The sequence below is a fragment of the Emys orbicularis genome, chromosome 4 (assembly GCF_028017835.1).
Source record: "Emys orbicularis isolate rEmyOrb1 chromosome 4, rEmyOrb1.hap1, whole genome shotgun sequence".
Lineage (NCBI taxonomy): Eukaryota > Metazoa > Chordata > Testudines > Emydidae > Emys > Emys orbicularis.
Genome location: NC_088686.1, coordinates 129,337,439 through 129,357,079, shown reverse-complemented (window position 1 = coordinate 129,357,079; position 19,641 = coordinate 129,337,439). Strand labels below are relative to the sequence as shown.

General features: G+C 42.9%; 1 protein-coding gene across 1 annotated transcript in view; it reads left to right on the top strand.

The window, feature by feature from the left end:
• GNAI3 (G protein subunit alpha i3) overlaps positions 1-19,641 on the top strand; it is a 39,000-nt gene extending 19,359 nt beyond the window's left edge. Inside the window, exons 2-9 of the mRNA XM_065404401.1 lie at positions 2,447-2,489; positions 2,607-2,748; positions 4,905-5,062; positions 11,738-11,866; positions 14,756-14,885; positions 17,127-17,280; positions 18,165-18,363; positions 18,466-19,641. Coding sequence (XP_065260473.1) covers positions 2,447-2,489; positions 2,607-2,748; positions 4,905-5,062; positions 11,738-11,866; positions 14,756-14,885; positions 17,127-17,280; positions 18,165-18,355 — 947 coding nt within the window. The 3' untranslated portion in view covers positions 18,356-18,363; positions 18,466-19,641. The remainder of the gene's footprint in view (positions 1-2,446; positions 2,490-2,606; positions 2,749-4,904; positions 5,063-11,737; positions 11,867-14,755; positions 14,886-17,126; positions 17,281-18,164; positions 18,364-18,465) is intronic.

Here is a 19,641-nt window from a genome sequence, read left to right as displayed (position 1 = left end):
CTTGGCTTAACCACGAGATCTTGCATGATCTAAAAAATAAAAAGGAGTCATACAAAAAATGGAAACTAGGACAGATTACAAAGGATGAATATAGGCAAACAACACAGGAATGCAGGGGCAAGATTAGAAAGGCAAAGGCACAAAATGAGCTCAAACTAGCTACGGGAATAAAGGGGAACAAGAAGACTTTTTATCAATACATTAGAAGCAAGAGGAAGACCAAAGACAGGGTAGGCCCACTGCTTAGTGAAGAGGGAGAAACAGTAACAGGAAACTTGGAAATGGCAGAGATGCTTAATGACTTCTTTGTTTCGGTCTTCACCGAGAAGTCTGAAGGAATGCCTAACATAGTGAATGCTAATGGGAAGGGGGTAGGTTTAGCAGATAAAATAAAAAAAGAACAAGTTAAAAATCACTTAGAAAAGTTAGATGCCTGCAAGTCACCAGGGCCTGATGAAATGCATCCTAGAATACTCAAGGAGCTAATAGAGGAGGTATCTGAGCCTCTAGCTATTATCTTTGGAAAATCATGGGAGACGGGAGAGATTCCAGAAGACTGGAAAAGGGCAAATATAGTGCCCATCTATAAAAAGGGAAATAAAAACAACCCAGGAAACTACAGACCAGGGAAGATAATGGAGCAAGTAATTAAGGAAATCATCTGCAAACACTTGGAAGGTGGTAAGGTGATAGGGAACAGCCAGCATGGATTTGTAAAGAACAAATCATGTCAAACCAATCTGATAGCTTTCTTCGATAGGATAACGAGTCTTGTGGATAAGGGAGAAGCTGTGGATGTGGTATACCTAGACTTTAGTAAGGCATTTGATACGGTCTCGCATGATATTCTTATCGATAAACTAGGCAAATACAATTTAGATGGGGCTACTATAAGGTGGGTGCATAACTGGCTGGATAACCGTACTCAGAGAGTTGTTATTAATGGTTCCCAATCCTGCTGGAAAGGCATAACGAGTGGGGTTCCGCAGGGGTCTGTTTTGGGACCGGCTCTGTTCAATATCTTCATTAACGACTTAGATATTGGCATAGAAAGTAAGCTTATTAAGTTTGCGGATGATACCAAACTGGGAGGGATTGCAACTGCTTTGGAGGACAGGGTCATAATTCAAAATAATCTGGACAAATTGGAGAAATGGTCTGAGTTAAACAGGATGAAGTTTAACAAAGACAAATGCAAAGTGCTCCACTTAGGAAGAAAAAATCAGTTTCACACATACAGAATGGGAAGAGACTGTCTAGGAAGGAGTACGGCAGAAAGGGATCTAGGGGTTATAGTGGACCACAAGCTAAATATGAGTCAACAGTGTGATGCTGTTGCAAAAAAAGCAAACATGATTCTGGGATGTATTAACAGGTGTGTTGTGAGCAAGACACGAGAAGTCATTCTTCCGCTCTACTCTGCTCTGGTTAGGCCTCAGCTGGAGTATTGTGTCCAGTTTTGGGCACCGCATTTCAAGAAAGATGTGGAGAAATTGGAAAGGGTCCAGAGAAGAGCAACAAGAATGATTAAAGGTCTTGAGAACATGACCTATGAAGGAAGACTGAAAGAATTGGGTTTGTTTAGTTTGGAAAAGAGAAGACCGAGAGGGGACATGATAGCAGTTTTCAGGTATCTAAAAGGGTGTCATAAGGAGGAGGGAGAAAACTTGTTCATCTTAGCCTCTAAGGATAGAACAAGAAGCAATGGGCTTAAACTGCAGCAAGGGAGGTCTAGGTTGGACATTAGGAAAAAGTTCCTAACTGTCAGGGTGGTTAAACACTGGAATAAATTGCCTAGGGAGGTTGTGGAATCTCCATCTCTGGAGATATTTAAGAGTAGGTTAGATAAATGTCTATCAGGGATGGTCTAGACAGTATTTGGTCCTGCCATGCGGGCAGGGGACTGGACTCGATGACCTCTCGAGGTCCCTTCCAGTCCTAGAATCTATGAATCCTTCAAATTCATGTGCGTAATGGGAGCACTGCCTTGGGAGATCATTAGTGTATTGCAGGAAGAGGTGATGGATCGGCCGGTGTACAAACTGAAGTACCTTTGCCCTCCCTCCCCCTCCCCCCCCCCCCCCCCATTTTATAGTCCTATCTGCCTGGAAGATGGAGAGTAAATGAGTAGTCAGAACTTTGGAAATTCAGAAGTGTAACCTTCCTTATTCTGTGAACAGGTGAGCACTTGGTTGTCAGCATTCATAAACAAGCTGAGAATACAAACTGAGCATTGTGTACTGGTGCCTGGTCTCTCCAGGGAGCCACTGTCAGAGGTGGATCACTGCGGGGAATAGCTGTTGTGGAGATGTTTAACTATTGAGTTTGCACAATTAAGTTCTTCACTTTAATCCCAATCAACATCTAGATGTGGGGCTACATCTCACTTTGGGTCTTAGTTTTAATTTGAAGTTAAAACTAACATGAGTTTGTATGTACTTTTCAGGTGCAGGAGAGTCTGGTAAAAGCACCATTGTGAAGCAGATGAAGTAAGTAGAAGCCTAAATATTTAAATTGGTATAAATTGCATTTCTGTATTAGATGAAATAAGAAATCAACATTGTCGTCCTGATTTAGCTTGTGATTATGGCTTGTTTTTGTTTCAGGATCATCCATGAGGATGGCTATTCAGAGGAAGAATGCAAACAGTATAAAGTGGTTGTCTACAGCAATACTATTCAGTCCATCATTGCAATAATAAGAGCCATGGGAAGGCTAAAGATAGACTTTGGGGAAGTTGCCAGAGCAGTGAGTATTTCACTCATTTCCTTTAGCTTGCTTCTGTAATGTAGATCATGTTAATGAAGATCTGAAGTTCAGTCCATGGAATATGTGGTGGAAATATTTTTAAGCCACAAGATAGCAGTAGTGGAGTACATCTGATAATCTGTAAAGTATTAGTAACACCCTGCATGGAGTATCTTATTGCAGATACAGAAAGGAGCCCTTGACAACTTTTTGAACTTATTTCTAATACAAAATACTTGGATTCAGCTCAGGTTACTACATTTTTAACAAAAGACTCTTATGGATTAATTTAAAATATTTGGCCTCCTGCATCAGTGTTCAGTAGTATTTCAGAAAGTTATGCCCCTTTAAATTTTTAATCTAAATCAGATTCTAATGAGTTTTCACAACTTAAAAATGATTAAGAGCATCACAAAGATAACTCTGACTTTCTCCTTTCCAAATCATATGGTTTCCTCCTCCGTGATATCACTAAAATTTCCCCCCTCTGAGTCCCTCCTATCTAGCAAACTTCCTGGCATTTCTTCTCTGCTTTCTCCCCCCACAAAAGTCAAGAAAGAATGAGACCAAATGAAGGAAATCCCAGGAGACACTTGAAAAGGTGACACTAATACAAAAGAGCAGGAAGTAAATAGTGTAATTGTGGGATTAAGCCCCCCCAGGATGTCCCTGTCCACAAACACAAGCCTCTCTCCTTAGTCCAGTTGTGCTTTCAACCTGGGCTAGCTGGCATGGCTGGGAGTGAGGTTAGAGCCCTGGTTCTGCTTTCACTATGGCTGGTATCCTGTCCATTTTGCAGGGGTGATCCAGGCTAAAGCACTCAAGTGCTGATAGTCCTCCAGTGCCTTCGTACAATTCTCCTATGTGCCCAGAAGGACAGGCAGTTCCTCCCACAACTTACTGGGAAAGAATCCTAGAGCAGCTCAGTGTACTGCAGCCCATAGAGCCCTGGGATATGCCCCCAGCTGTCCTAGCGAGATGCAGAAGAGTGCTGCACCAGTGAAGGCTCTAACTCGGGTAGGGATTTGCAGTGTGGTTGCATAAACCCAGGCCAGATATTGATCAGTCGGACTAGCTCTGCAGTGACATACCCTTAGAGTTGGCACCTGGGCATTACCCTACAGGCTACCTTGGTTCTTCGTTAACTCTATGCCCTGCAGCAGCATTCTAAGGACTGATTTCAGGAGAAAGTAAGTATCGGGAGCAGACCGGCTCTTCAAGTTGGGGGACTTGCTGGGAGAGTAAAAGGGCCTTGCAACATTACCCCTTAAATAGAGCTGATACAAGTTGCATCATCATAGAAACCTCAAAGTAGGTCAGCCTATTTCTCAGTTGCAAATCTGGTTGATAATTTCCCTATTGAAAAGCGAGAGCCTATATTAAATTTTCTGACAAGTGTTTCATGTAATCCAATGCAAACAAACACTGGAATCCTGAGCGGTCCCTATCCTTCCTCCCTGTGAAATGTTCCCAATAAGAAATTGGAATTCCCCTTTCTTTTGACAGTCCTTAAGAGAGATGGCAATTTTTCAAAGCTCTAAAACCTTTAATCACCCAGTATTTGCTTTTGATGCTGGATTTTTCCCTGCTGGGGTATTATACAGTATGGCCTCTAATAAACAGTAAATTGTAGTTTTAGACAGGAAAAGCTTTAATTCCTTCAGTAGCTTGTTGTACAGAACTGGTATTCTTTTGAAAGCCAGCAGCACTTCTGAGGAGATGTGCCATGCACAAGATGTAATGCTGAAGGTTCATATTGCCCCATGTACCTCATTAAAAATGTTAAACATTGCCTGTTAAGTTGGAACTATGATCCTCCTCTCAGAAGAGAGGGTTTGCGGTGCTATGGGCATGCTGTATGCCACAGATGACCGCCACCTCCCTCTGATTAACACATCCTGCTTGCCTGAAACCAGGTGCTCTTGGGCAGTTTGCCTCTTGCTCGGTCCATGTGTTTCTGGTTGAAGGAGGAATATTGATTTAACAGAGTGGGTAGACGGAAGGGGGAGGGGAATCTAGCTATGCCCGTCACGAACCTATCACTGGTGCCACTGCAAGCATTTGTGGTTTGTGGTGGTGAAGGCTCATTTTAGCTTGTAGTGGTGTTAAGTATGGAGTATGACTGACTGAATCTTCCTTTCACCCTCTTCCTGCAGGACGATGCCCGTCAGTTGTTTGTGTTGGCTGGAAGTGCCGAGGAAGGAGTGATGACTCCTGAGCTAGCTGGAGTGATTAAACGATTATGGCGAGATGCTGGAGTCCAAGCCTGCTTCAGCAGATCAAGAGAGTATCAACTTAATGACTCGGCATCCTAGTAAGAGACCTTTACTGGCAGTGTTTTGTGTAGCGACCACACGACTTATGACTGTGTTGTGGGCAGAGCAATGGGTATTTCCAGTGCCTAGGTGCTCCTCTAAAGGACAGTCAGAAAGCATTTAATGGGAGTACAATTCACGCTTCAGGAAGTGTTTACCTAAAATGGGTAGATTGGCAGGATGGGATATGCTGGGACAGGAGGGGATTGGCTCTAAATACTTAGTCCTGCCTCAGGTCACCTAGTCCAGTCGCCTGCTCTATTGAGAGCTCTTCCAGTACTACATGTCAATGATTCTGTGGCTCCATGCTCTAGCTGATCAAAGTAGATCTTGCAATGAAAAGGAAAGGGACCGCGACTGCCTCCATTATAGAATTTATTGCTGTCTTCCCCTTATCACATTAAAAACTTACTTGTATTTCTAATGTCATGAATAAATTAACTTGTCGGTTTGCCTTCCCAGTGTAAAAGTAGCTTAGTCTGTTTGTAAACGTCAGTGTAGTGAGACAAGTTGTTGTAGCTTATCTGGAAGATGACTTGAGATCGCCTCAGTATTAATGTAAGGATTAGTATTTCCTGGAAACTAGACTCATAATTAAGCTACCAAATATGTAATGAACAACATTTAAATGTGAGGTCCTAAAACCAGTATAGGAAAATACATTTTCTTGCAATTCTTCATTTTAGTAATTTTTACCTGGTTTCTTCTGGGAAACAATTTCAGGCAAAAGGGGTAGTTCTGTATTTTAGCCCATTCTGGCAGCCCTGATGCTTCCCATTATGAGAATCTGTTTTCGGTTGCTTACAACTTTGCCAAACTTTAACTGTTTGGGTTTAAGTTTTCCATGCTGGGTGTCTGGAATTTTGGTGACCTTTTCTTTGGAAAACTCTACTGCCCTCTTGCTTTTTGCAGGGATTTTAAAATTTGGCAGGGGTCTGGCCTTTGTGCCAGGGATGTGGCTTTTGCCAGCCCTGTGAAAATCCATCGAAAATCCACCAAATTATAAGCCTTTGAAAAATTGCAGTTTGCACATGCTCACTAGAGACTCCTTTCTGGCAGCCAAATTCCCTGAAGATTCTGTCCATGCTGAGTAGAAGTTTCCCTGCAGTTGCAGTTTTGGACTGCTGGGGATCATGCTTTGGTCCTGTGAGCAGGGAGCCTCTCTCTCCTGTGCTCTCATTGACCTCCTCTTCAGGGCCAGTGTACCATGGAAGAAGCTGCCTGATTCAAAGGCTAGAGCTGGATTTGTGGGGTGGTGGGATGGCAGGGAAGTAGGTTGGGACAAAGAGGTGGGGTGGATGTAGACTTGGAATTAGGGTGAAGGGAAAGACATGATGAAGGCAAGGGAACTGAGTCGGTATGTTCAGGTGGGGGCGGGGGAGACACTGAGATTGAGTCGCTGAGGGGGATGGTGATTAGAAGTGACTGGAACTGAGAGGGAGGGGAAGAAGTGTGTGTTTTTTGGGGAGAGGGGGAAAGGAGATGACACTGATCTGATGAGGAGCCAGGTTGCTGAGGTCAACTGGGATTGGCTGGGCAAAGAGAGCGGGACAAGGAGCTGGGAGGGTGATGACATCTTTGAGAGTAGATGAGAAGTCTGGGTAGGGAGATTGTGGCGGGGGAGGAGACAAATTGGCTGAGGAGCCGAGGTGTGAGGAGTAGTAGGATTGGCTGAGGTGGGGAAGAGACAGAACTAGAGGACAGGGCCGGGATGGGGTGGGAGGAGAGGAAATGAGCTGAAGAGTCTGTGCCCACTGGAGCACACTCCCCTCCCGAGTCTCACCATTCATCTGCTATCAGTAAATATCTGGAAACCTTCTAAATGGCAGTGTCCCATTCTTCTCTAGTGCTGGTCGGATTAGCAGATGACAATTTAGTCCAGCTATCAAGTGTCAGAAGTCTGTGTGGTGGATCTAATGGTTCCAACCCTGCCGATGGCCTCTGTGGGTGTCAGTATGCTCCCACGTGATGGAATTTCTGTTCTTTCATTTAAAAAAAAAAACTAAACACTAGGAAATTACACAGAAAAATTACAAGAAATGAATGCTAATGTTGCCAAGTTAATCACCCCAAAGTTGGGAAATGCTGGAATTAAGATTACCTGTGCAGTCTGAATCCAGCCTCATTGTGCATATGCATTATGGTGCAATCTAATTATGTGATCACATGGTATTATTTTCTACACTTCAGTCTCATTCAGTTTACAGGATCAATCTGTCCAGCAAAAGGTGGGTGTTGTCTGTAATGCCCTCTGCTTCAGTTGTTGCAGAAGTTGGAAGATGTGTAGTGAATGAGGCAGGGGATTGCAGGAAGAGAAAGGATGGGCTCCTGGGTAAAGCAGTCAAATGCTGCCCTGGGGAACTGGATTTTATCCCCAGCTGTGTCAGAGTCCCTATGTGATACTGGCAAGTCACTTAACCCAGGCTTTTCAGAGGTGGTTGGTAATCGCACGTTCCTACCTTTCCATTTGTGCTGTTGTGCTTCGTGTACAATGGATTTTGTATTGTGTAAAGGCCCATCGAAGCATCGCCTTACCTGGGCGGGCGCCAGGCTATTCACTGCCTCGGCTTCCCCTCACTCATGCACCTTACCTTCCTAGGAAGGACTCACTGCCACATCAAATCTTTTTTTTCAAGCAGTTTTATTCTTTATACAGAAAATGTAGGTGAAACAAAAGCAGATCCTCCACCCAGTTCCCAGGGGCTTTCCCCCTTGGTGCTGAAAGGAGAACACACCTTCCCTTTGTTCCCCCTGCTGCAGGGCATACTTCAGGAACCCTTCCTCCCTCCTGCAGCTCCTCTCACCTGAGCTGTCCCAGCCCTTTATAGGGATCTCCTGACCCCTTCCCAGCTGGGCCTGGTAGTTGAAGGGACATATTCAGTTTGACAAAACTAATTAAATAAAATCTGTCCTTCCCTTCATTGGGGGTGCTGAAAGTCCTGTTCAGTTTGGTGCATCCATTTCTACTTTTACCTAGCCACAACAGCTCCCTAACTTCAGCTAACCACAGCAGGGAAGGCACAGCCTATTTCTGCATACAGGGAATTCAATCTCCTATCTCAATGCCTGGCTCATCAGAACTTTGTCATGGGGCTGTTTTCCCTGAATATTATCTTCAGTTCAGGAAGGACTGGCTCCCGAGGGCCGCATAGGAAGGGATGAATGGATATTCTTTGGTTGTGAGTAAGAAGAGCTATAACTAGAGCAATATCTAGGACTTCTGTGAAGAAGAGCTTCTAGCCAGGCACTGAAAGAGATTGTACCTCCCTAGTTCTCATATCTTATGGGTGTTGGCCTTTTGGTACAGCCTTTCTAGAAAGCTTGTAGTTCAGTGGTCCCAAATACAGAACTATCTAAATACTGTCATGGGAATTTCATGCCCTCTTATACCCTCTCCTCAGTGTGGAGTCAGAAGGCAGTCTTCTATGTTCTCTGCTTTTCCCTAGAGATATGTTAGTGACAACTCCTCCCTTAGCTCAAGCTGTGACTACTCAGTATCCTACAGCCTCGTCCATAATAAATGCTTTGTATGAATCTTTGAGCTTTTAGCTGTTTGTTTGGCCTTGTAACCGTTCTTCCCAGTAGTTAAAGGAAACATGACTGCATTGTTAGGAAAATACCACCCTGGTGCTCATGTGAACATGCGGAGGAGGGAGAGCCTATTGTAGCCACCAACTGAATCCTGTCCAACTCATGGATGTTGTCTGCCAAAACCTGCCTGTCTCCTGAGCAGCTCTGTGAGAAATCAATGTTCTGCTTTGTACCGTGAGGTTCCTCCTGAATTTTGGATTCAGAGTAACCTGAAGTTGCCAGATTTTATTTGATTTCAAGTTGGAGCTATAAATCTCTGGACATGCGAGCATTGGGGAGCAGCCCCAAAACTAGTATGGGTTCTCCTGGGAAACCTCAATGGTGAGCCAAGTCCTGAGCTTAATTATGAAAATTTCACCCCCTCTGTAGCTGAAATCTTAATTTTAGGACGTCCAGTTTTACAGGGGATAGTTGAAGCATGAAAACAAGCTTCCTCCACAAGAGAGGATGTGGGGTAGGGAGCAAATGTTTGTGTCAAAAATAGTGAAGAAATTATCTAACAAGGTGCGGGAAAGCCCTGGGTGCTCACCCAGGGAGGGAACATTGTTAAACCAGGTAGGATATAGAAAGATTCTCATATTGGGATAAACACATCTGTTCTTTGAATGCTAGATAAATTTGTCTTGTCTTAGTTTGTCTTAACTTTTACCCACATAGTAGTGGGAAAACTGGATTATTAATATTAAGTCTCCTAGTGTGGTCTCTGCATCATTCTCTTGTCCCCCACTTTCTCTTCTTGCATTTCTACTTTTTTTTTCAGGCTGACAGCTTTTACATGGTGTGCTATACAGAAGCCGTGCGCACACAGATCTAGTTGCAGCTTGTAACTGACTAGGATTCTGCAGCTTCCCTCTGTAGAAAGCACTTCTTTGCAGGACAGTGCTGCATGGGTGTGGCTGCAGCCACTTCCCACACAGAGCAAACCACATCTGTCAAGTCATGGGCAGCTGATGCCAGATAAGGAAGTGCGATGAGGGAGCTTTTGTCGCTACGTGCGTAAGGGGAAAACTGAAGAGCGAAGGCTTACTTCCTGGTGTCAGGAGGGTCCTTTTGATGCTGCCAGTGTTCTGATAAGTTTAAAATGCATTTCTGCCGACCAGGGAGGTTCAGATGAGTATTGGCCTGTAGCATTGTTCATTTCCACCTTTTTCGAATGACTTGGTTAAGATCTTTCATGGACTCTTAATGTAGTATTTTGTAGATTCTCTCCCCAATCAGTTGGACCAGGTTTGTTTGATCATTGTAAGTCACACTTCAAACACTAATGGAAACAAGGTGCTTACTGGACTAAAGTAGCTTTGTGTTGTAAGCATATGTGTGGGATTTCTCAATTCATTTGGTGGTAGATATTGACTGAAGTTATTTAACTCCTCCATCTGCTGTAGAAAGAGCTGATGAGAGAACGAAACCAGTTTTACTTCCAATAGGTCTTGTGCTGAAACCTGACAATGTAGTGAGTAGATTACAAGTGTGCTAATTGAGGAAGCAGAGCATCTGTTTAAATAATTTACTAGTTAGTCACATGCTTGTTATCAAAGCCAAGCTGTTACAGTGCCAGCTCTTGAGGTAGCACTTGCATTCTTCTACCAACAGGACACAGCTTGTTTAGAGTTTAATACTTATTGCCAGTGCTATTACTTAATTCACTTGGCTCTGCTGTCTGGTTTGTGTAACTGCTTTTCCATTTGTGCTTTGCTGTTAAATTAGCTGCGTTCTGGTGTCTGTGATTTAGAGCAGTTACATTTTCCTGTTGTGTTAGGCTAATCTGGACTAGAAATTCCCAGGATCTTTATTTCCCAGCAGAAATACACTTTAATCACAAGTCTGTTAAAGGTAACACTACCTACACCAAATGCAGTTATATAGTTTTTCTAAAACCTCATTTAAAATATGCCAGGGCACAGAATAGGGTATCTTGTAGACGGCTGAGAAGTTTACTCTTTGAACTAGTTGGCAACTTGTCTGTTATGCTACTGAGTGGCAAGAAGGACTGTGTAGAACCAAATTGTGACAAATTATCCAATGGAGGGAGGAGGGAGGGTCTAGCCAGAAAATTTATCTACCAATAGTCCAAGAACTGGCAGGGCTAGAAGTGGGGGCAAAGGCTAAAGCCTGCCAGTTCAAAACTCACAGTTATAGATTACTCTCAGGTTGCCAAAGATAGAGGAGCTTGTGGTTAACACCTTCTCTGAAATGGATGAAAGGCAGGAGCAGGATTTGTGGGTCCAGACTTGAAGAGATGCACCCATTACATGCCTTGGAGCTCTAAAGGGGATGTTTGTATGAAGCTGGGAGTTGAAGGTGGTCTCAGTGGATACGCTGCTGCAGAGTGGCTGTGATGCTGCAGAGAGGAAAGGATTCCGCCCAGCAGCCTCTGGGGAGCTCCCGTGCATAGCCCAGCTATATGGGCTGGGTGCTTGAGCACAGAGTTGGGCCTTGGGCAGTTCAGAGTTCTGGTCTCAGAGGGCCTGGAGGCACAGGAAGGCAGAAGTGCATCAGGTCACAAGTATTTTTGCCCCATAATAGCTAGAGATTGAGAGTTTGTTCTCCAGACATTAGTGGGTAAGGGTCCCCAAGTTGTCAAGGAAAGATTCCTGCTTGCTTTTGCCTGAGTGGGTGGCTGGATTTGTCATGCTTTGGATAGAGCTATGAACGTGGTTTACTGTTTTGCCACATTTTGCCTTTTACCCTTTACAATGAGCAGAAACCTGGGCTTTATTCACTTCTCTTCTGGTATGTTAGTGTTAGTCTTTGGAGGCCTCCAGGTGAATTTCTTTAGCAAAAGGTATTAATTACAGTGGGAATTCTGTGATCATTGTTTCTGCACTCTCTTCCACACTCTTATTCTATAGCCCAGCTTGAGCTTATGTCTAGCTGAGCACCATCTGTTACTGACTGATGCTATGTTAGCCTGGATAGTACACGGCTATAGGAAACCCTAGAATAGAGGTGTGTGGTGGAGGTCTGGGCTGTGCTAACAGAACTAATGCACTTCACCATGACTTCCTTCTGCAGTTTATAAAAGATTCATAGGAAGGAAGCAGACTAAAAAAAGCATGTCTTGGATTGTCTCTTCGGTTTAGTTACCTAAATGACTTGGATAGAATATCCCAGCAGACCTACATTCCAACTCAGCAAGACGTTCTGCGGACCAGAGTGAAGACTACAGGCATTGTGGAAACTCACTTCACCTTCAAGGACCTGTACTTCAAGTGAGTATGGTGCAGGCTACTGCAGGATGTCATTCCTCCCTGCAGATTGCATTGCTTTCTTCTGCTGAGTGCACTAGTGCTTGGTGATGGTTGGTATCCAGTTTTCCCTTATTGTGGAGCCTTGTTCTCATTCAGCACTTTCAAGTAAATTGTGACTAGACCCCCTTTGTCGTTAATTACTCTGTTCTTACTGGAGTTGCTCACCTGGGGGACTGCTGACTTTTTATTTACATTCTTTTGTTCTTTTCAGCTGCTTTTCTGTTGGAATTGCAAACACAGGTACTGAATGCTTGTTTACAGGATCAAAAACTACTTAAAGGACACTGTTGGCTACTGGTTTTAGTTTGCATTTAACCCCTTCATTTGATAAGAGCCCTTCCCTATAGCCTTGGTCTCCTGTCATTTGCAGTGTATTGTTTTCCTGTGTTTCTAAGGGAGCTGAAATTAATTTGGCTCTGACTGGCCTGCATGGCATTGTTAGCAAAACTCGAGATATAATAGTGCTGACTAACCCTGCTGCAAAGCAGCAGGGGGCATGCATAAGTGTTGGCAAAAATGGCTGCCTTTATTGTGCAAGAGTACAGGGGCAGGGACTTGCCCTCTATTGTAATACAAGTAAAACCTTTTGAAGTGGCACAGATACTGAGCCTAACCTTGACAGTGTCCCTTTAAGTATGATGAATCAGAGTTCCCTCTTTATCCTCCATACAAGCTGTTGTAAGGGGGAAAGGGTAGAGTTAGCACAGGCTTCCCCAGCTTCCTATTTACTCTTCTAGCTAACCCTTGCTTTGGATTCTGAGCGTGTTCATTGACACACAAGCTAGAATTCTATGTGGTAGACATTAGTGCTGTGTAACATTGTCATAGGAAACTGCTGTTTGTATTATGGACCAGGTTCTTCCCTGTCTGGAATGCTGTTGTCAAGTTTTAGTTACATAAGGTCTTTAAATAAGCATTAATTTGCCAGCTATGATTTTGATCCTTCTGTGTAACTAGGTTTGAATGGGACATAGGAACAATCTAAACACTTTTGTGTATGAAATCTGACTCAGTGCACACTTCTTGGGGGTATAGCGGCACCTTGGCTTCTGAGCTGTCTAACCGGTGACTTGTTAACAGAAAATGCTTGCGTACTTTGCATCAGAGCTATTTTTATGGCTATTGGTGAGCTCAGGGGAAACTTGTCTTCTTCCATCACTATGTACAGGGATTAACATTGCTATGCTGTGCAGTGCTCGTTTAAAAAAGCCACTTGTTTCTGACTCCTGGGAAACAACAGATCAATGTAGCAGACATTTATTTTCACCATTTCTGTGAATAGGGAAGATAGGGAAAGTTTCCAGCTATTTACTGTGCAGTAGATGTTATCTAAGGCGCTGCAACCCTCACCCAACTTCCTGTTGGGGCCTACAATCACGACTATATCCCTCTGTGTATCCATATGAATGGGATATAGATATATGACAGTAGATACATGAAGAGGGTAGAAGGGCCCAGCCAAGATTTGGCTAAGAGGCAATTTCAGATCATATGGGCTTGGGTAGAGAGAGTTGTTATATTGCTAAATATATATTTTTTTAATTAAATCATTAAGGCTGAGCATTCATACCTCCCTTTAGGAGACTGGCTTATACAGGGCTAACAAGGCCTGCTTTGACTAATTGGGCATCCATAGAAACTGAGACACAAGGCATCTCATTTCAAAGGGATGGGCCTGCTTAGGGAAATGCTTAAATAGATTTTTAAACACAAAGCAGCAGTCTTCTCTCTTGCAACCTACTATATCTTCCTTTCATCCTGCAATGAAGTCACAATGTTGAATCTGGGACTGCACTTCCCTACTGGGCTGAGATGTTTTAAAGGCATGACTGTGAATTCAGGATCAACTTGGAGAAGTGAGGTTGAGAGGCACTGTTCTTTTTTCAGATATCTTTGCAATAACACTGAAGGTAATGGAGAGCTTTACAAACTAACTAACCTGTATCTTTATACAAAATTCCCTCTTTCCTAGTGTAGTCCGCTGGGACAGCATGTTTTAAATTAAAGCATGGAGGTGCTGAGCCACAATTCTGGCCCTTTTGATCAGAATCATTAAATTGTGTTCCTGTTGGCAGACGCTGAATAGTCCCTCTCTTTGTCTGACTGCCTGTTTGCTCTGATGATTGTCAACTTGGATTTTGGTTTTGTACCTCTTGGATACTGACTTGTATCTGACCCAATTTAATTAATGATTGCGGGAAACCAGCAGAGAATACTGCCTCTCTTCAAAACACTTTTTGGAGAGGAGGGCATTGTAACTTTCCAATAAACTTGCATATTTTTGTTTTATAGCCAGAAATCTTCCAGCAAAATTTAGGAATGTTTTGCCCCAAACTTTCAAACCCCTGTAGCTCATTAAACTGCTGCAACACCCAATTTCTTAAAAGTTCCATCCGCATCCCAATAGTAGGTCCAGGTCATGTTACCTCAGAACCAAGCACAGGTAATTGGAAGAACTGACCTATGCAGAGTGGGTGCTTTGCATCCAGTGAAGCCAATGGGTTACTGCTGCAGGGAATGTGAGATAACAAACAAGGAAGAGTGCCAAAGTGAAGCAGCAAGTTCTATTCTTTCCACTCGAGATACTGTTGAGGGGTATTTCCAACTGGGAGGCATAGAATCTTCATATTTTAAATTAAAACTTGAGTTCATTAGAAAAAATAATTAAAATCCCCTACATTGGAGGATTTGAGTTTCTTCTGGCCTTATCGATGGAAAGGCTTTGTATCTCTACATTTCCCTTGCAATCTGCTTGCTGAAAGTACTTTGAAAAGTTTTCTTTGCAATTTCCTGCGAGTAGGAAGGTGAGTGCTGCATGACATCTGAGCCACTTTCCCTTCACTCTTCCAGGATGTTTGATGTTGGTGGCCAGCGATCAGAACGAAAGAAATGGATACACTGCTTTGAAGGCGTGACAGCGATCATATTTTGTGTAGCCCTCAGTGATTATGACCTTGTCCTTGCAGAAGATGAAGAAATGGTATGTCACTGTCGTTACTAACACGTGGAAGTTAGCTTCAAGCTGCCCGACAGACTTCGTATCCAAGTTTATGGGACTCTAACCATATCTTGTTCTGTGCTAGTAGTGTGTTTGAGATGGTGTTAGAAAGCAGTCTCTCCCCGAAGTCATATGGCAATAGCACTGTGCAGGGAATGAGCTTCTCAAGAGCAGCCTTTAGCCTCTTCCTCTACAAGAGCACATAATAACAAACACTGTAGGAAGTTAAGTATCCAGGGGGTAGCCGTGTTAGTCTGTATCCACAAAAATAACAAGGAGTCCGGTGGCATCTTAAAGACAGATTTATTTGGGCATAAGCTTTAGTGGGTAAAAAACCTCACTTCTTCAGGTGCATCACATAGAAAAACATAAAAAACATAAACTCTTGAGCAATAGTCAACATGGTTTCTGTAAAGGGAAATCGTGTCTTACTAATCTATTAGAGTTCTTTGAAGGGGTCAACAAACATGTGGACAAGGGGGATCCGGTGGACATAGTGTACTTAGATTTCCAGAAAGCCTTTGACAAGGTCCCTCACCAAAGGCTCTTACGTAAATTAAGCTGTCATGGGATAAAAGGGAAGGTCCTTTCATGGATTGAGAACTGGTTAAAGGACAGGGAACAAAGGGTAGGAATTAATGGTAAATTCTCAGAATGGAGAGGGGTAACTAGTGGTGTTCCCCAAGGGTCAGTCCTAGGACCAATCCTATTCAATTTATTCATAAATGATCTGGAGAAAGGGGTAAACAGTGAGGTGGCAAAGTTTGCAGATGATACTAAACTACTCAAGATAGTTAAGACCAAAGCAGATTGTGAAGAACTTCAAAAAGATCTCACAAAACTAAGTGATTGGGCAACAAAATGGCAAATGAAATTTAATGTGGATAAATGTAAAGTAATGCACATTGGAAAAAATAACCCCAACTATACATACAACATGATGGGGGCTAATTTAGCTACAACGAGTCAGGAAAAAGATCTTGGCGTCATCGTGGATAGTTCTCTAAAGATGTCCACGCAGTGTGCAGAGGCGGTCAAAAAAGCAAACAGGATGTTAGGAATCATTAAAAAGGGGATAGAGAATAAGACTGAGAATATATTATTGCCCTTATATAAATCCATGGTTCGCCCCCATCTCGAATACTGTGTACAGATGTGGTCTCCTCACCTCAAAAAAGATATTCTAGCACTAGAAAAGGTTCAGAAAAGAGCAACTAAAATGATTAAGGGTTTAGAGAGGGTCCCATATGAGGAAAGATTAAAGAGGCTTCAGTTTGGAAAAGAGAAGACTAAGGGGGGACATGATAGAGGTATATAAAATCATGAGTGATGTTGAGAAAGTGGATAAGGAAAAGTTATTTACTTATTCCCATAATACAAGAACTAGGGGTCACCAAAAGAAATTAATAGGCAGCAGGTTTAAAACAAATAAAAGGAAGTTCTTCACGCAGCGCACAGTCAACTTGTGGAACTCCTTACCTGAGGAGGTTGTGAAGGCTAGGACTATAACAATGTTTAAAAGGGGACTGGATAAATTCATGGTGGCTAAGTCCATAAATGGCTATTAGCCAGGATGGGTAAGAATGGTGTCCCTAGCCTCTGTTCGTCAGAGGATGGAGATGGATGGCAGGAGAGAGATCACTTGATCATTGCCTGTTAGGTTCACTCCCTCTGGGGCACCTGGCATTGGCCACTGTCGGTAGACAGATACTGGGCTAGATGGACCTTTGGTCTGACCCAGTACGGCCTTTCTTATGTTCTTATGTTCTTATCTGAAGAAGTGGTTTTTTACCCACGAAAGCTTATGCCCAAATAAATCTGTTAGTCGTTAAGGTGCCACCGGACTCCTTGTAGTTACTGTAGGAAGTGAGATTTTTCTCCGGGACCTATCAGCTGCTGTGACAACCACTACAAATACATGCTATCTTCGGAACTTGTGCCTCCCTGACAATCTGAGAAAGATTATGGGGTGGGGAAATGCTGAGGAAAATTTAAGACCTGGGGAGTTTCAACCTTTCCTGGACAGACCTCTGATCAGGGTCAAGCACAGTGCAGAATTACCTGACCACTGCCTGATGCAGCACCACTAACATTTGTGTGGTTGCGCAGCAGTGACATGTCACATTTTGAACACTAGTAGCTTTGTTCTAAAGCTCATCAAAGAAAAACCCTCCTCCCAACTTACTGCTGGAATGATGCATTGTTTTTTTAATTACTTTTCAGAACCGAATGCATGAGAGTATGAAACTGTTCGACAGCATTTGTAACAACAAATGGTTTACAGACACGTCAATCATTCTCTTCCTGAACAAGAAAGACCTGTTTGAGGAAAAGATTAAGAGGAGCCCATTAACAATCTGCTACCCAGAGTACACAGGTGAGCTGGGCTAACAGGAATGAAGAAATAGAATGAAGGTGTCTCCCAGAGCCAGGCAGTTAAAATGCTCAGGAAATCCAAGCTCACTTGAGCCTGTTTTTCCTTGTCATTCCCGTCCTCTGGATTTCCTATACAGGCAAGGGGAGGGCTCTGTCTTGTGCTGGGCCAGTACATGTCTAATGATTTAAAGGTGGTCAGAAGAGGCAAGGGCTAGCCCATCTGGGGCATGGTCAGCACTGGTTCTCTTCTGAGCAGCTTTGGCTCCATGTGGAACCCTTGTCCACATTTTCATATGGCTTGGAGTATGGATAGAACAGATATCTGACCAGTTCATGTGCTCCCCAAAGCTGGGTCCCTTTGCATCTCACTGGTGGTGTAAGGATAACTGCGTTTCAGCTCAATGGAAATTCTGGAGACACTATAAAAGGAATCTGGGTAAATGCTAGAGCATTCATTTGCCCTAGCAACGAAAGTCCCCATTTCCTCCACTAGAGTACCCTTTGCAGCTACCTCCCTATTCCAAATGGTGTGCAGGCAGGTCATTCTCCCTAATCTGTCCCTCTATGCCTAGTCTTTTAAAGGTCAGACCCACATCTGCCCTCTAGTGTGACCCTCTTGGGGTTATGTCTAGTCATAATCCAACTGATGGGGCCTCCATTCATACCTGTCATTTGTTTCATCCCCTACTTCAATTTAGTAGTTTAATCTAGTGGGTGAAGCTGTACTGGTATTAAGTACTAGTGACCATTGACACAAAGGAGCTAAAGATAAGATTGTAGCTTGCTAAAGCATGTGGTTGCAAGAAGCTTAACTTCTGCTTGAAAGATTTGAATCACGCTCTCTCCTGCAAGCTGCTGGCTAAAGTCAGGTGTCCTATTTTCCAGGCTCTAATACATACGAGGAGGCAGCTGCATACATTCAGTGTCAGTTTGAAGATCTGAACCGAAGAAAAGACACCAAGGAGATTTACACCCACTTCACCTGTGCCACTGACACAAAGAACGTGCAGTTTGTGTTTGATGCCGTTACAGATGTTATCATTAAAAACAACCTGAAGGAATGTGGACTCTATTAAGGAGGAAGGTAACACTGAGCTATCTAACTGCTTTGAGTTCTAGTATTACACTGACAACTCAATGTGGGACTGGAATGTGCTTTTGCTAACACTCAGTGTTCTTCTTTCAGTTTTTAAGACGTGGCGTTTTGAGAAGCAGACTGTTTCTTTGCTGCCTCACGGACAGCTGCAAGCATGAACAGGACCAGGGGAATGAAAACAGCATGCAAAATTCTTGCATTCCTTAGCACAATCTTCTGTATTAGGACCTTTTTATTGATATCGGATGTTGAAGTTAAAGATCTCAAAATGGAACAACTGTTAAGTGTGATTTGATCATTCAGGCAGCAGTTGGATTGCATAATCTCAAATGTGTACAGCTGTTGTGAAATTGAGGTGCTGGATTCCAGAACTTCAGTATGTAGCTTTTCTCTTTCTTTGATTAACAAGCCATCACTAGTCTGTTTTTAAGATTTTTTTTCCATCAAGAAAACTATATAACTTTACTAAATTTTATTTCTTTATTTGCAAATGAATCTTGTTTTAAAAAACAAAAAATCACTTAACTATGCACATGATGTGACCAGATCATGCAGAAAGTATTCCTCTTAGTAGGAACTCTTTGTTTTTAATGCTTGGTATGGTCAGAGTTTAATATTTCTGCAACTATTTAAAAGATCCATAGAACTCTTATGACTATAGCTTCAGTTTCTTCTGATGTGTAACTTGTTACCATCCTGCTACAAATACCTTAAGGCTTTTAAAAGAGGTAGTGGAGGTTTCTGCAGCAGGATAACATGTCTTAACTTGTAGTTGGGGTTTACCTGGGCTATGCTGGTCACCAGATTACTGAGATTTGTACTGGGGTAGTAAGCTTTAAAGACGGCTTCTTGGGTGAAAATTTACCTAGGAATGCTTCCATCTGAAGGGACAAATTGCTAAATTCCAAACTGGATGGAGCATACGTGCTGCTACAAAGCTACTAAATCAACCACTTAGATCCTTGTATGTTTGTTTTTTCTTGGTCTAAAGCAGTGGGGAATCTTGTAAAAGATGCACCTTGTTCTGCATTTTACCATGGCCTTTTCTGTTCAGAGACTTCTAAACTGTATTGACAGCATGCCTTTACTTTGTAAATGTGGTGCCAAATTCCTGTTTGCCATTTGTTTTTACTGTAGTAATATTCTTAACAAGTCAGTGCATTCCTTTGCTGAAACCATTGCATTATGAGACTTTTCCCAATTTGTCATGTGTACAGTTTCAACCTGTTATAGTTGTTGGCAGTATTAAAATGGTGAGTAAACAGT